This window comes from Pelodiscus sinensis, chromosome 7, assembly GCF_052426305.1.
Source record: "Pelodiscus sinensis isolate ZL-2025 chromosome 7, ASM5242630v1, whole genome shotgun sequence".
Taxonomy (NCBI): Eukaryota; Metazoa; Chordata; order Testudines; family Trionychidae; genus Pelodiscus; species Pelodiscus sinensis.
Window position 1 is genome coordinate 63,351,338 of NC_143058.1, and position 14,088 is coordinate 63,365,425.

The 14,088-nt window shown below is 48.6% G+C and overlaps 1 protein-coding gene across 2 annotated transcripts; it reads left to right on the forward strand.

The window, feature by feature from the left end:
* The first annotated feature begins 4,074 nt into the window (after window positions 1–4,074).
* LOC112546471 (interferon lambda-3-like) lies at window positions 4,075–8,414 on the forward strand. 2 transcript variants are annotated; one of them, XM_075933964.2, is made up of 6 exons: window positions 4,075–4,985; window positions 5,648–5,814; window positions 6,123–6,200; window positions 6,660–6,803; window positions 7,079–7,156; window positions 7,597–8,414. In XM_075933964.2, the coding sequence occupies exons 2-6, from the start codon at window positions 5,653–5,655 to the stop codon at window positions 7,693–7,695; spliced, it is 561 nt and encodes a 186-aa protein (XP_075790079.1). In that variant the 5' UTR covers window positions 4,075–4,985; window positions 5,648–5,652; the 3' UTR covers window positions 7,696–8,414. The 2 variants fall into 2 exon arrangements, with proteins under 2 accessions (XP_075790079.1, XP_075790082.1); XM_075933967.2 differs by lacking the exon at window positions 4,075–4,985 and having other exon boundaries at window positions 5,003–5,814.
* The last annotated feature ends 5,674 nt before the right edge of the window (window positions 8,415–14,088 follow it).

Sequence of the window (14,088 nt, forward strand, 5' to 3'; positions counted from 1 at the left end):
TGCCTTTGCCTCTCGCCTCCATACGGAGATAAGGATAGAATGCTGACTCTGGCAGAGACTTTGAGATAAGGAGCATCTGGCTGGAACTAAAATAACTGTTAACCATTGGTGTTTGTAATGGGAAGGAGACTAATTGTTATTATTATATGTAATGGACAGTATATAAACTGCTTCGTAATTGCTTGTATTGGAAGATCTGCCTCGGAGGGGGGGGGCTCCCCCCTGTCCGAACCAGTTTTTCTCTTGCTGCAGTTCGTAATAAAACTGCCTCTGGCTACTTGTTGCTTAAACACAACGCAGAGTGAGGACAATGTTTTTTCCACAATTTGGTGCCGTGACTCGGATGGCAACGCCCGATTGAGGACAGCAACAGCGGCTGCAGACCGTCCCCCTTCACCCTCAGGGTGCCAAACGAGAGGTAAGAGACCTTTTGAAATCTCTACTGGGGTGTGGAGGAGGACTGCCTGTGGGGTCGTCTGCATCGCTAGGCTCACGCCAGCCGAACTTCTTGAATCTGTAACAAGGTCAGACGCAAAGCGGTTCCGGGGAGGATGTATTCTTACCCCCGAGTAGGCCTAAGTTTATGCAGTGCTGGGAACTGCTGTGGTTTTGGTGGTGCCACCCCGGGAACGGGAAGAAAATTGTATTGGGTCCGGACATAAGGCACCTAGATTTATGCAGTGCTGGGAACTGCTGTGGTTCTGGGGGCAAACGTGTTGTTTGCCGCCCCTGGGGGGAACAGTGTTGTTTGAAAATTTCTGTGTGAAAAGCCTGCTGAGTGTGAATGTAATGAGTGGAGAGTGAATGCCTCTGCCCAGGTCTCTGAGAAGTAAGATGATTCCAGCCGCACCAGGGCTCTCCCACAAGGGAATTCTGAACGCAAGTGGGAGTCAGTCGAACCTTGAGACCCAGTGGATATGTGAGGGAGTGACGACTCCCCTTATTTCATGAGCTGATGAAAAGGTCTGACACTCTAGACCCAGCAGACCACAGTAACTGACCAACCAACACCTTGTGCTAAGGAAAAGCATTATAGCCTCACACATTAAGCCTGATCTGTGGTACAAGAGGGAAACTGAGGCATGCCACTGTTGGGGAGGGCTAGCAACTCTGAGGTAATTCAAGGGAGTGGAAGGTCACGAGTACCGATGAAGTGCCCTTGTTCTCGGAAAGTTGCAGCTCACTCGCCCATGGAAGTGGTATGGAACTAGCTGTAACCAGTTCCCCTAGCAGATCTTAGGCAGTATTTTAAGTTACAATGGGCCACCCCAACGGGGGTAGAAATGTTTTCTTGTCTTTCAGATCATCAGAAAGCGCTGGTACCAGCTGAAGAAAAACAACAAACAACAACAACAAAAAAACAGGGTTCTGTGTTAGGACGTAATAAGTTTGTGTTCTGTCCAAGTTTGTCTTGTGTGTCTTAATTGTAATATGTATTGCAAATATTGTTGTTTGTAGGATATTTTTTTAATGAAAGGATAATTTGAGTAAAGCAGAAGCATTAATTTAAACCAACGAAATTAATAATTGGGCCCAATCAATTGGCAATCAATTGGCAACTCTAAACTTAATGAATTGGCAACTTTAAAATTTAGTGAAAGGATAATAGTTTGGTAATTGTTTAGGCTAGGAGAATGTTAACAGTGTCTCCACAGGTGAACCAAAAAAAGGAACTGGAAAGAAGCAAGAAGTGCATCATGTGAACAGAAGGACTGGGAGTGGGGTAACAGCCCTCTCCCCCACCGGATTGATTTTGCTTTAATGGCTACACAAATGAAATATTTAGCTTCTGTAAATTTGCACACCAACCATAAAAGTGGTTTGGCCAGAGATAATAAGAAATCTATAAGAAACAACACGGGCAAGTGAGACATCAGCATATGTACATAAAGATGCCCACAATAAAGAGGAAACTAGTAACCTCACCATTGCAACAACAGCTACTTGCCCTGCTACTCATTGGTGCCTGATGCCTTAAAAGGCCTCAAGAATTACGGAATTGCATGGGTTATCAATTAAACATCTGTGAACCATGCTTGGTCCTATAAGGGAAACAGTGACTCTAGTCAACGTAACCTCCTTCAAGTCACATACATAGAATAAATACACGCTAATAGCAATGGGGAATACACGGCCTTGGGCCGCCCCTCATTCACACAGAATTATTTTGATTTTGTAACAACATGAACACTACGAGGACAAAGAATACACAGTCCTCTGAGTTAAAGTTTGTATGGAATATTGTGGGAAAGAAGCTAAACACTAACATCAGGCCACTGAAGTTGGTCCTACTGACTCCCACTGGGGCTTACCATTTAAAGCCCTGACAAAGGTAACCCCTGAGGCATGGCTGTCATTTGTTAAACAATGGCCATTGCTAACTTGCCCTCATTTGGGTATTATTAACCAGGTCCTTAAGGCCAAAATAGAGCCTCCCAATTGTGCATCATGCCCTGAACAGACCCATGTCCCAGAACCAGGACAACTGTCACTGGTCCTTACCTTGGTGATGTTCCACACTGGTATAGACCAGCTGTGTGCTAGACTGGCTAATCAAATGGGCAAGCACCTGATTAGGCAACAACGGGGCTTAGCAGATACCATCGCAGATTGGTTTGGGCCTGGAAACTCTGTCAGCAACACTTATGTCATAGCCTGGAAATTGTATAGAATCCAGGCTGGTAGATGCAGTAATATCCAGTGCCCGTAAAGGCCTAGACACCAGCCAAGCTAATCAATTGATCCTAAATAGTTTGAAGGATCTGTCCAGCTCTGTGTCCACTTCACTAGTCCTAACCAGATATTTGGACCAGAGACTAATTGGATTGTTAATTAATGGAACTAAATTAAAGAAATTAGAAGGCCAGTATTGAAGAATAGGATAGCTTTGACCACCCACCCCTTATGGTGGTGAGTCCCCATCTCCCCCGTGCCCACCCATGGGAGTGGGGAAGTAGAGAATCCATGAGGACCCAAAGGCCCACCTGGACAGGGCATAGTATAACCATTTGTTTTTGGCCCCTCTGGGGATTCCTCACTTAGATCAGATCAGAATGGTAACCTCCCTGCCTGTACCAAAGCAGGAGAATATAGAGAGAGTTGAGGGCATTGCTTATTCTGAAGGAGTGGGAGCCTCCCTATACCCAGGGATTGTTGCACCCACTTTGATAAGGAAATTTTATGTACCTGCCCATTTAACATCATGACGAATCTGCCTAGGTTTGATGTGGTTGTCTCAGAGAAACAAAACCATTGAGCTGGTCCAAATAAATGGTACCTACTGGTGTTTGATTACCCAGACAGATCACTCCATCCTGCCCCTCTACATATCCGTCTGTGTGCATAACAGCCCCTTGCCGGATGATCCTGACCGTTGATGGAATGCGGCTCTATCACACTTCGGAGGTGAGAAAGGAACTATAGGAGTAAACTGGTATCTTGGTATCTTGCTGAGAACTGACAAACTCAAATCATTAGGTCAGCCTGAGAAGCATACGCTACAGCAGTTACTGTGACCCTGGTTCCCCTGGCAACCACATTCCAAAGGGCCTCACTTTGATAAGGCCGGTACCAAACAACCAAACAACCACGCGGGATTGTTTTTACGGTTTGCTTTATTCCTAGGAAATAACCTTGGTTCCAAAGGAGCTAGCTGGCTTTTAGCTCAGAGAATAGAGACTCTTATGTCCATCAGCGAAAGACCGCTCTAGAAAGACCTTTACCAAGTTTTGCTAGCCACCAACACCGCTGTGATGTGCCAAGAACTGACTGTTGGCCAATGATTCTCACTGCAAAAAGACCCCTCCATCTCGAAATGATCCTACCCCGACTGCTGATAAGTCTCTCTCTTCTGGTCCTGCTTTCCACCTGCTGGACACCAGAAGAACCAAAATATTACAGGGTGATGTGCTGGTAACCTCTTCCCTACAAAAGGACATTAAGAACTGACCTTGGTGAAAGAAGCGAAGTATTGTATATTGCCAAGGAGAAACTTGTGGGAGTGGTTTGGGTTTCTCCCTTTGAACTGGACTCTGTGCTTATGGACATGTACCGTCAGCATGTACCTGCCCTCCCTAATTATGATATGTTGTGTTATGTTACTAAAATTATAGAACAGCCCCATCATAGAATTATATTGGGGATATTAAGGCCCATTTCGCCTGTAAACGGACCTAAGGGGCAACCATTGATTCATGCGGAGGATGCTTCTGTAACGACGTCCTGATCCTGACTGGAGCCTCTGGGCACAAGTGGAATACGGGTTGGACCACTCTAGTCCAGCCCCCTGGATTTTGCTGGAGCAGAGGAAGTCATTTCTGGACCCGCGGCTACTGGCCACCCCAATTCTGGGCCAGCCACTGGCCTCCCAGCTGGCTCCCCACCCTGCCGCCAGTCCCGCTGCCTTGCTGGATAACCCCTTCATTGTTATGCTGGATAGCCCAGCTTACCCACAGCTGCCAGTGCGCTGGGCTCCTGCTTTGCTGCGATTCACCTGTGATCCCCAAACGCTGGTGAGGAGATTCCCACCCCGCTGACGATCACTTTACATTGTGTGCACGGGAAAGGATTCTTGAAACAAAAGGGTCTCGGATTCTTCTGTGCATTGGGCCCCACAGGGCTCTGCAATCCAGCTACAGACATACCTGCTCCAGGCAGAGCCCTCTTGCATAACTCACTTGTGACATCACCCAGGGAATCTCTCAGCACTGTGCTCAGGTGCAACATCTACCTGCCTTCCTTTTGCTTTCCTTTTCCCTTTCCAAACGCATTCCTTGCTCTCTGGTTGGTGAGAGCAGAGCTGGGTTTTCTGCCACAGACTAAAGCAAAGTGACGTTGCGTGTTCTTTTTCTTAACTGGAAAATGCCTTTTGGTATAAAAGCAAGAGCAATGGAGAGGAAAAGACACATTCAGAGTCAAGAGAGAGGCAAAGCAGCCTTGAGACACGAGAGGCAGCTAAAGCGACAGCCCAGCAAATACACGGCAAGGTAAGGGCAGCTGGCTTGGAGCCAATCCTTACTATGATTTCTCTTTGCTCAGTGACTATATTGTGCTTTGTGGTAGACAGCAAGGAACGACTGTTACACCAGAAACGTGTGTTCCGCCTGAGCGTATTACTATTGGCTCTCTAGTGAAAACCAAAACCTCTCTGATTCATGAATGTTTTCCTGCAGAAAATCAGAGTGCAAGTTACTATGATTTCTAGGGTATTTTCTTTTTGTACCGGGAGAATAGTCAAGTGTTTGTGAAAAGTGTTTGGCAACCCCAAAGCCTTCCCAGATGATATTTCACAGAAACACAGTTTCAGAACAGAGCAGTCATCCAGCCAATAGCCTGAAATTATTGGTCAGAACTTTTTGGCAAGTGGCAGAGATATATATTTGCATAATATTTAGCGTTAGTTCACAGTTTGCTTTAAAGAAGGTTAAATGTGTAACACAAGCCATATATTGGAAAACGTTCCCTGCTCCCAATACTAGCTACTTTATTAGCGGCGAGGAGTCCTGTGGCACCTTATAGACTAACTGAAGTGTTGGAGCATAAGCTTTCGTGGGCAATGACCCGCTTCGTCAGATGCACGCTTTTGCAGATTCAGACTAACTCGGCTACCTCTCTGATACTTAGCTACTTTATTGTTTGTCTCTCTTAGGAAGTATGATGGGCGTAGGCTACAGAGTTCTCCTTGTTCTGTCCCTCTGGGTGATGACTGCAGAGGCCTTTCCCAAAGGCGCCCTGAGGACAAAATGCCACCTCGCAAAATACAAGTCCCTGCCACCCCGGGAACTGGAGGCCTTCAAGAAAACCAAGGACAAATTTGTAAGTGTGAAAATGCATAAAGGATCTGCCGACGAAGGGTACTGACAATCAGCTGATCGGCACAGCACGGTGGCCATGTTGATGTAAATGAAGCTGCGATTATTTAAATCGTAGCTTCATTTCCCTTTACCGTCCTGACTAATCTACATGGTTTCGTCGAAGGAGCCATGTAGTTTAGACACACTCATGATGTCTGCATCTCCCCGCCTCACCGCTGGGATTGTGTGGATAGAATTGAGGGACGAACTAGAAGACGTATTCCTGATCCTCCATATATATGGCTCTAAGCTCTCTCCTTTCGCCTCCAGGAGGACATCTTGCTATTGTCCGACCGAAAATGCAACACCAGGATTTTCCACAGGAACTGGGAAGTCAAAGAGTTGTCGGTAAGAAACATCCCAGCCAGGGGGTAGAAGTTCCCATGGTAGCAGACGCCGCTTTCGTAATGTATCTCCTTTTCTGTCTGATTCTGATCTCACTGAGCCCTCGTACTAATCTGACATGTGGCTCCATGACCTCTGCCTTCCGGCAGGTCACTCGAAAGTCACAGATCTACCCAGGATCGTGTCAAAGCCGATTGTGGCTCTAACTAACGGTCACCCCTCCTTTTCAATCCTGGTGTCTTTTCACTGGCTATGAACTGATGTCAAGACAGAGGTGGGGAGATGAAGCCGTGTTCAGCCAGCAGTGATTTATTGACCAATCAAAGCCCTGAGTGGCTTTGGAAAATCACCTCTTTCAAACTGGTTTACCAATCTACGCCTGAGACTTTCTAGTCCGGGATCTGCCCAGCTGCTTAGCGTTCTCACACGCACGTGGTCTTACCTACAAGTGTGTGTCCCCAGGTGCACGACAGGGTGATCCTGGTAGAGAAAGAGCTGGACTTCACCATTAACACGTTAGAGGATGTTGAGGACCCCAGTCTATCCAAGCTGCTGCCAAGGCCACTGGAAATCCTGTCGCAGATCAGAGAGGACTTGAGACCCTGCGTGAGTATTCGGTGCTAGATTTCTCTTTGCCTACCACATTCGACTCCCTTCAAGGGGAACCCGCGTGCAGCTGCTTGTTCTTGTCCCGTGTTGCTCTTGCTTTGGGCCCGTCCTTACATAGGACACTGAAAGCAAGGGGAATGGGTATGAAATGCACAAGGGTGCCCCCTAGACTGTGTCAAGGCACGAATTGCTCTGTGCCTAGAGAGAAGGGGCTTTTGTTGATTGTCTGCTGAAATCTCTGTGCACCAACTCTGTATCAATTCTGTTTGCAGACCAGGCAAACGCCTTCTCATTCACACTCCAAGAGGCTGAACAGTTGGCTCCAAAACTTGCAGGCGAGCAAAGAGACGGTGAGTGGGCATTTGAGACAATGCGCAAAGCCACCTTCCACACCAATTAGAGACGGAACCAGCCTCCTGGGTCCCATCCCAGAGGCCACGGCGGCATTGCTGCTGCTTATTCTGCCTGTTATTACCTACCTTGGGATTTATTTTTAAATATTGCAATAAAAATTAGCCTGTAGATCCCGTCAGGTCTGCTGCGCAGTGATGTAACCGACAACGGCAACAGCTAACGTACGGTTTGAATGACGCTGCCGTTTGCATGTGCGTCTGCTTGGGTTACAAAGATCAGCATTCACCTTGCCCTCTCTCCAGTACCTACCCTCTTTCCTCCTCCTCTGAGCGCCCTTATGGATAAGCACCTGCCTCCTTATAATACAGCATCCTTGTGGTTGCTTTCATGTAGCCGCCTCCCCCCTTCCTGCTCTAAATATTCTCTCCTTTCCCAGGAATCACCTGCATGTCTGGAAGCTTCTGTGATCCTCAACCTCTTCCGACTGCTGAACGAAGACTTGAGATGCGCCGCCTACACAGAACTTTGCGTGTAGCCGTCTGGTCTCTGTGATACCTTGTGTTCACACCTACTTAGCCACCGGAGCGTCCCTAGACGAGGAGCACTGAATATTCATCCCAAGAAGACATCTCTGAATCAGGAACCTTCATCATCTTATTCTTGCTTCCCACTATACATCCCCGAGCAAACTGATTCCATCCTTTCATACCTAAAAAAGTCACACAACAGCTGGTCTCTGCTCCAGCTTGCTCCCGTTTCCAGCTGGTGCAGCATTCTCGACTCCTTGACAAATATTCATTGGAGGATTTTTTTTTCATCACAGTTCAAATCTGAGAGTTCGGTAGGATTTGACCCACACAGGATATTATTTATTGAATGCCTTTTTATTGTCACTATGCAAATGGATTTTAGTCAAATGCATATCCAAAAATACTGGGAACATTTCATAAGCTTTCTTTTTTTTTTAAATGCACCCCAGTTCTGGGATTTACACATTGGTCACAGCTCTTAGCTCTCTCAGAAACAAGCTCAGGAAAATGAATTAATATTGAAGTTTGGCAGTTCTTAATATATTCATCCTCTACAGATGTATTTATACAGAGTATATTTTTATCTTGCTGTTTCTTTATGTATTATGTATTCTTTAAGAAGAGTAATTGATTTGTATAACTTCCAGATATGAACCTAAATGTTATTTATTATGGATAATTTATTAGCTATTTATTTTGATGTATTTCACCATTGCTAAGTTTGTATTTTATATATATATAATTATGAACAAATAAAATTGTTATCCAGGGGCTTGGCATTCCTGTAAACATTTTGTAAACCGAAAAGTGGAGACAATTCAGTCACGATATAGTTGTAGTGCTTTGCAGCAGTAGATCCCAATGTGATTGTGGCAGATGGGAAACTCGGGCATGAGAAGCAAAATGACCTGTCCAGAATCATTCAGCAGGCCTGTAGCAGAGTAAAAATCCTGAGAAGCAATCTTCCACTCTAACCACTAGGCCACGGTGCCTCCCTCTCGCATTGCAAAGCTCCTTGCATTTGGCTCACCCTTGCTCCATTTCCGAACGGTCAACAGAAAGGTCCAAGAGAGACGTGACACTTGCCTTTCTCTTTCCTTTCGGCGTTACCATTAGGCTAGACAAATGTTCCCTGGAGAGCCCAGACTATGGAAAACTCATGATAGAAATGTAGCCGTGTTAGTCTGGTGTAGCTGAAACAAAAAACAGGACTATGTAGCACTTTAAAGACTAACAAGATGGTTTATTAGGTGATGAGCTATTGTGGGCCAGACCCTTCTGTTCTGAAATTTGATTTGTCCTTTTCTTATGTGTTCACTTTTTTTTAAATTGTATCCTTTGGTATATATGGTTGTGACAATTTTCTTCCACTATTTGATCTGAGGAAGTGGGTCTGGCCCACGAAAGTTCATCACCTAATAAACCATCTTGTTAGTCTTTAAAGTGCTACACAGACCTGTATTTTATGGAAAACTCCTGTGACTGTTCGTTCTGTAGGAAGCTCGAACCTCAGCCCAGGAACATGACATGGTGTCAGGAGTAACCTAATGCAAGAGGGGGAATGGTCCCGCTATTGTGGGGAATTTTCCTGGCTTCTGTACTACCCCGGAGAAATGGACCGATGAAAGGATGAGAGTCCCCGCTCCCACTTCCTTTACCCAACGGCCTCCCTGAGCCTGAGGGCTCCCCTTCCAGCCTCCTGAGTAGCAGAGTCCTTGAAATCCCAGCAAAACTGGGCCCAGTTTTCCTGGGACTTAATCCCCGGCCTTGTAGTCACTTGGGGCAGGGGCTAGGGTGTCCCCACTCCGGGGTGCTCTCTGCACACTGCAGGCTTTCTTGACCCACTGATCATTTCATACAGTTCAAAGCAAATTCAACTTACTAAACATCAACTGATTAAAGAGAAAAGAATAAGAAAAAATTGAAAGGTTAAATGAGAACACACAGCCCTGCTCTGTAGCACGGGGACATCACAAACAGCCGTCTGCAGAGTGTAAGGACAGTTCACAGTCTCTTCCTCATAGGTCCCAGAGCTCTCTCAATCCCTGGCTGTGCTGCAAGGGGGCTGCAATCTGGACACGCTTGCGCTGGGAGTGACCACACGGCCTCAGGCTCTCGGTGGCAGGACCCCTCTCCCAGTCTGGCCTGCTGGGCCTCCTGGCTGGTGGCGTCTCCCTGCCCAGAGCCTCTTCCTGCAATGTGTTGGTCCCAGCTGCTCACCACACCCAGCTGCAGGCTGCGCTGCTTTGCCAACCTCCAGCTCTTTGTGTTGCTTCTCTGTCCCCTTTGGCTCTCTGAGCACGGCCAGTCTGCTGCTCAACACAGGGCCTGCGCTCCTGGGGCTGTGTGCCTGGCTCTGTTGCTGCAGGACTGCCCCTCAGCACAGGATCGGGCCTCCCTGGGCTCTGGCACTGCAGGTCCATCTCCCCACACATCTTGCTCTTCTTCCTGCTTTCTCTCTGAGAGACCCAGAGAATCCCAGCTCACACGGAGGACAGGACCCGCGTCTTCAGTTCCTCACTGGTCTGTCCAACCTGTCATTCAGGCCGAGCCGGAGTGTTGGCTGCTTTCCATTGTCTCTGGGGTCTGTCCGTCTCAGGGCCCTGATTTCTCATGGACTCTTCCCCTTTTGGTACTGGGAGCTGGCCAATCAAAAACTCCCACTGAGCCAACAGCCCCCTTACACTAAGAACAAACAGGGACGGCAACCAGTAAGAAAAGTTGCAGACAGGAGGACCAATGCAAGGAAGTTTGCAGGATCTCATCCGGATACCACTCTTGAATGCTCCAAAGAACATCAGCTTTGACAAACCTTCACAACCGACCGGCTGGAAACAATATTTTGCATTGCACAAAGAAACTGGAAATCTGCAGATAGCTTTTTTAAAATGAATGCTGTGAAGACGCAGGCAGAACATGTTTCTGGGGCTATGTCTGGATGCTCTCTTTCGAAAAAGCAGTTTGCATTCCGTAGCGCCTTTTTTCAAAAAAGCACTTCTGAAAACAGGCGTTATTTCTCGTGAAACGAGGTTTTCCGTTGTTTCTGGGATCTAGAGCGCGTGGGAAAGCAGAGCATGCCTGGAAAGTGAAACTGAGTATTCTTGGAAACACAACTGACTTTCAAATTAACTTAGGAACTGACATCGCGACCGTCTCACTGGCGTTGCAAAGCTCTGATGGGAAACTTTCCATCTGACGAGGCTTAGCGGGAGCAGTGCTGAGACACTAGGGGCTGGGAAGAGGCTGAGGCAAAGGCCCGCGACAGGGCCAGGCAGGAAGGGGTCCGGGGCCACAAGAAGCCACTCTGGGCCCTGAGCAAAGCGTGGGGGGCAGCGCCCACCCCAGAAGGGGCAGGGAGAAGGAGTGGGGGAGGGGCAGACAGCCCTCAGCACCACCCGGACCGTGGGGCACTGTCCGTCTCCCTCGGCGCTGCCCGGCCACCCCCGCTGATACGCCAGGCCCCGGGGCAACTGCCCGCTTTGCCCCCCTGTCAGCAGGCCTGTTCCAGGATGCCCCACCACAATGGCTGTCCGGGGGGGCCAAGGAAGGGGGGAGCTTGCTGAGCTGGCCTGCGCCCAGCCAGGAAGGGGTGCACTGTGCAGCCGGTCCCCCAGGCCTGGCGCGATGAAGCAGCAGGGAGAGGCTGCGCAAACAGGCCCAGCTGGAACTGTCAGCAGCAAGCCGGCCCTCAGCGCCACCTGGACCCCCGCAAGAGGCTCACCAGGCGGCCGAGCCGGTTCAAATGAAAACAGCGTCACTCCTGATATTCCCCGGAACCTCCTGGCCTGCCCCTCCCAACAGGTGCTACTTCCTGCCTCTGCAATTGCAATCGCCCCCCATGCTGAAAATACAAGCGTATCCCTGCCCTGGAGGGCGACTCAGGCCTGCCCTAGTAATCCGTCCCTTCTAGAGGGAAATTCAGCATTGGTTTGAGTGTCTTCCTGCTGGCTTCCTTTCGGAGCCTCTGTTGTAGGCTGTCTGCTCCAGACCCCTCTCCGCACACGGTCCTTGTTTATGTCTATGAGGGAAATAGAGTCACAGGCACCTTCTGTAGATCAGTACCAGGTGTCGTGAGTACCTTGGACGGCTGCTGCCTCTGCGCCTCCACCCTCCAGTCTCTGCTGTTCCTCCCTGGCTGTATCAAAGGGCTGAGGACACGTCTAATCTCCTTCCAGCCCAGGCCTGCTCCTCCTTCTGCGCTCCCATTCAGCCTGTCTCAGACTTTGCACAGCCTGTGGCTTCCCCCTTAGACCACTGCCAAAAGTGCTCCCCTGGTTCTCCTTCCCCAAGGCCTTCATTTCCCAGGTAAATCACGAACGTGGCTCGTTAACCTGGAGGCTGTCATGCCTGCAAGGAAGGCCTATTTCTGGAAATAGCCCCGTCCTGCCCTGCGACCTCTGTCTTCCTCCCCTCCGCTGAGGAAGGGTGCATAAAAGTACAGTACTGGAAGCGCCGCTCAGTGGCTCGTTACCGCAAACCCGGACTCTAGGCCACGCTAAGATTAGCAATCTAGGCAGGGAGTCCTTGCATCGCTTGGTCATGACGTCATGCAGCGTTTCCCTCACCTGGCTGGGAAGCCCTGGCACGCAGATGGCTGTGCGCGGGGTGAACCTGCCTTGCTTTTGGTTTCCAGTTCCCACGCAGCTGCACCAACCTGTGGAGTTTTCTCCTTTGAGTAAAGCAAAACAAGATTAGATTTCATTTTTGCCCTAAACAGTATAAAAGCAAGAGCAATGGAGAAGAGAGGCTGTATCCTTAGACCAGAGGGAGGCCAAGCAACCCTGACGGAGGAGAAGAAACTAAAGCGATTTCCCAGCAAACATGCTCCAAGGTAAGTGCTTCTAAGTCCGGGGCGTCTGCCTAGAATAGGGCTTAATAGACTGATCTGCTCTGATCTGCTCCATAGAGTAAGGAGCAAACATTAGCCTTTCCTCAAAGTTATATACCTTGACTTTAGCAAGGCTTTTGATCCGGTCTCCCATAATATTCTTGCCAGCAAGTTAAGGGAATGTGGATTGGATAAATGGATGGTAAGATGGATAGAAAGATGGCTAGAAGACCGGGCCCAATGGGTAGTGATCAACGGCTCGAAGTCAGGATGGCGGTCGGTTTCTAGCGGACTGCCCCAAAGTTCGGTTCTAGGACCGGTTTTGTTCAATATCTTTATTAATGACCTGGATGAGGGGATGGATTGCACCCTCAGCAAGTTTGCGGATGACACTAAGCTGGGGGGAGAGGTAGGTACGCTTAAGGGCAGAGATAGGGTCCAGAGCGACTTAGACAAATTGGAGGATTGGGCCACAAGAAATCTGATAAGGTTCAACAAGGACAAGTGCAGAGTCCTGCACTTGGAACGGAAGAATCCCAAGCATAGTTACAAGCTGGGGACCAACCAGTTAAGTAGTAGTTCTGCAGAAAAGGACCTGGGGGTTACAGTGGATAAGAACCTGGATATGAGTCAACAGTGTGCCCTTGTAGCCAAGAAGGTTAATGGCATATGAGGTTGCATTAAGAGGAGCATTGCCAGCAGATCCAGAGATTTCATCATTCCCCTTTATTCGGCTCTGGTGAGGCCACATCTGGAGTATTGTGTCCAGTTCTGGGCCCCCCACTACAAAAAGGATATGGATTCACTGGAGAGGGTCCAGCGGAGGGCAACCAAAATGATTAGGGGGCTGGCGCATATGACTTATGAGGAGAGGCTGAGGGACTGGGCTCTGTTTAGTCTGCAGAAGCGGAGAGTGAGGGGGGATTTGATAGCAGCCTTCAGCTTCCTGAAGGGAGCTTCCAAAGAGGCTGGAGAGAGGCTGCTCTCAGTAGTGACAGATGGCAGAACAAGGAGCAATGGTCTCAAGTTGTGGTGGGAGAGGTCCAGGTTGGATATTAAGAAAAACTATTTCACTAGGAGGGTAGTGAAGCACTGGAATGGGTTACCTAGGGAAGTAGTGGAGTCTCCATCCCTAGAGGTGTTTAAGTCTCGGTTTGACAAAGCCCTTGCCGGGTTGATTTAGTTGGGATTGGTCCTGCGTGGAGCAGGGGGCTGGACTTGATGACCTTCTGAGGTCACTTCCAGTTCTATGGTTCTATGATTCTATGAAAGTATCGTACCACTTTCTTTTATTACTAGTGCGTGGAGGGTTGTCATGTAAGAGGTCTGATCCGAAAACATTTGCGAATAGAAGAGTTGCGTTTGCTCGGCTGTGATCTCTGTGGTCAACCCCTCACCCTCAAAGCGATTGTTGCTCTGATCTTCCTGCATCCCTACTCGCCCCCTATGTCAGACTGTCAAAATGTCGTGTGTAGTCCATGTAACCTGGAAATGCGGTGACGTGTCGTTTCCTTTTCTGACTCGATTAGGAAAAAGGATGCACAGAAGTTGCCCACTTCTCCTTGTCCTG

Bases quoted from the DNA above. Each gene is read 5' to 3' on its own strand.
- LOC112546471 (XM_075933964.2), top strand. From the start codon at position 5,653: ATGATGGGCGTAGGCTACAGAGTTCTCCTTGTTCTGTCCCTCTGGGTG. The intron at 5,815-6,122 runs GTAAGTGTGAAA...TTTCGCCTCCAG, and splicing joins AGAAAACCAAGGACAAATTT to GAGGACATCTTGCTATTGTC. The intron at 6,201-6,659 runs GTAAGAAACATC...GTGTGTCCCCAG, and splicing joins GGGAAGTCAAAGAGTTGTCG to GTGCACGACAGGGTGATCCT.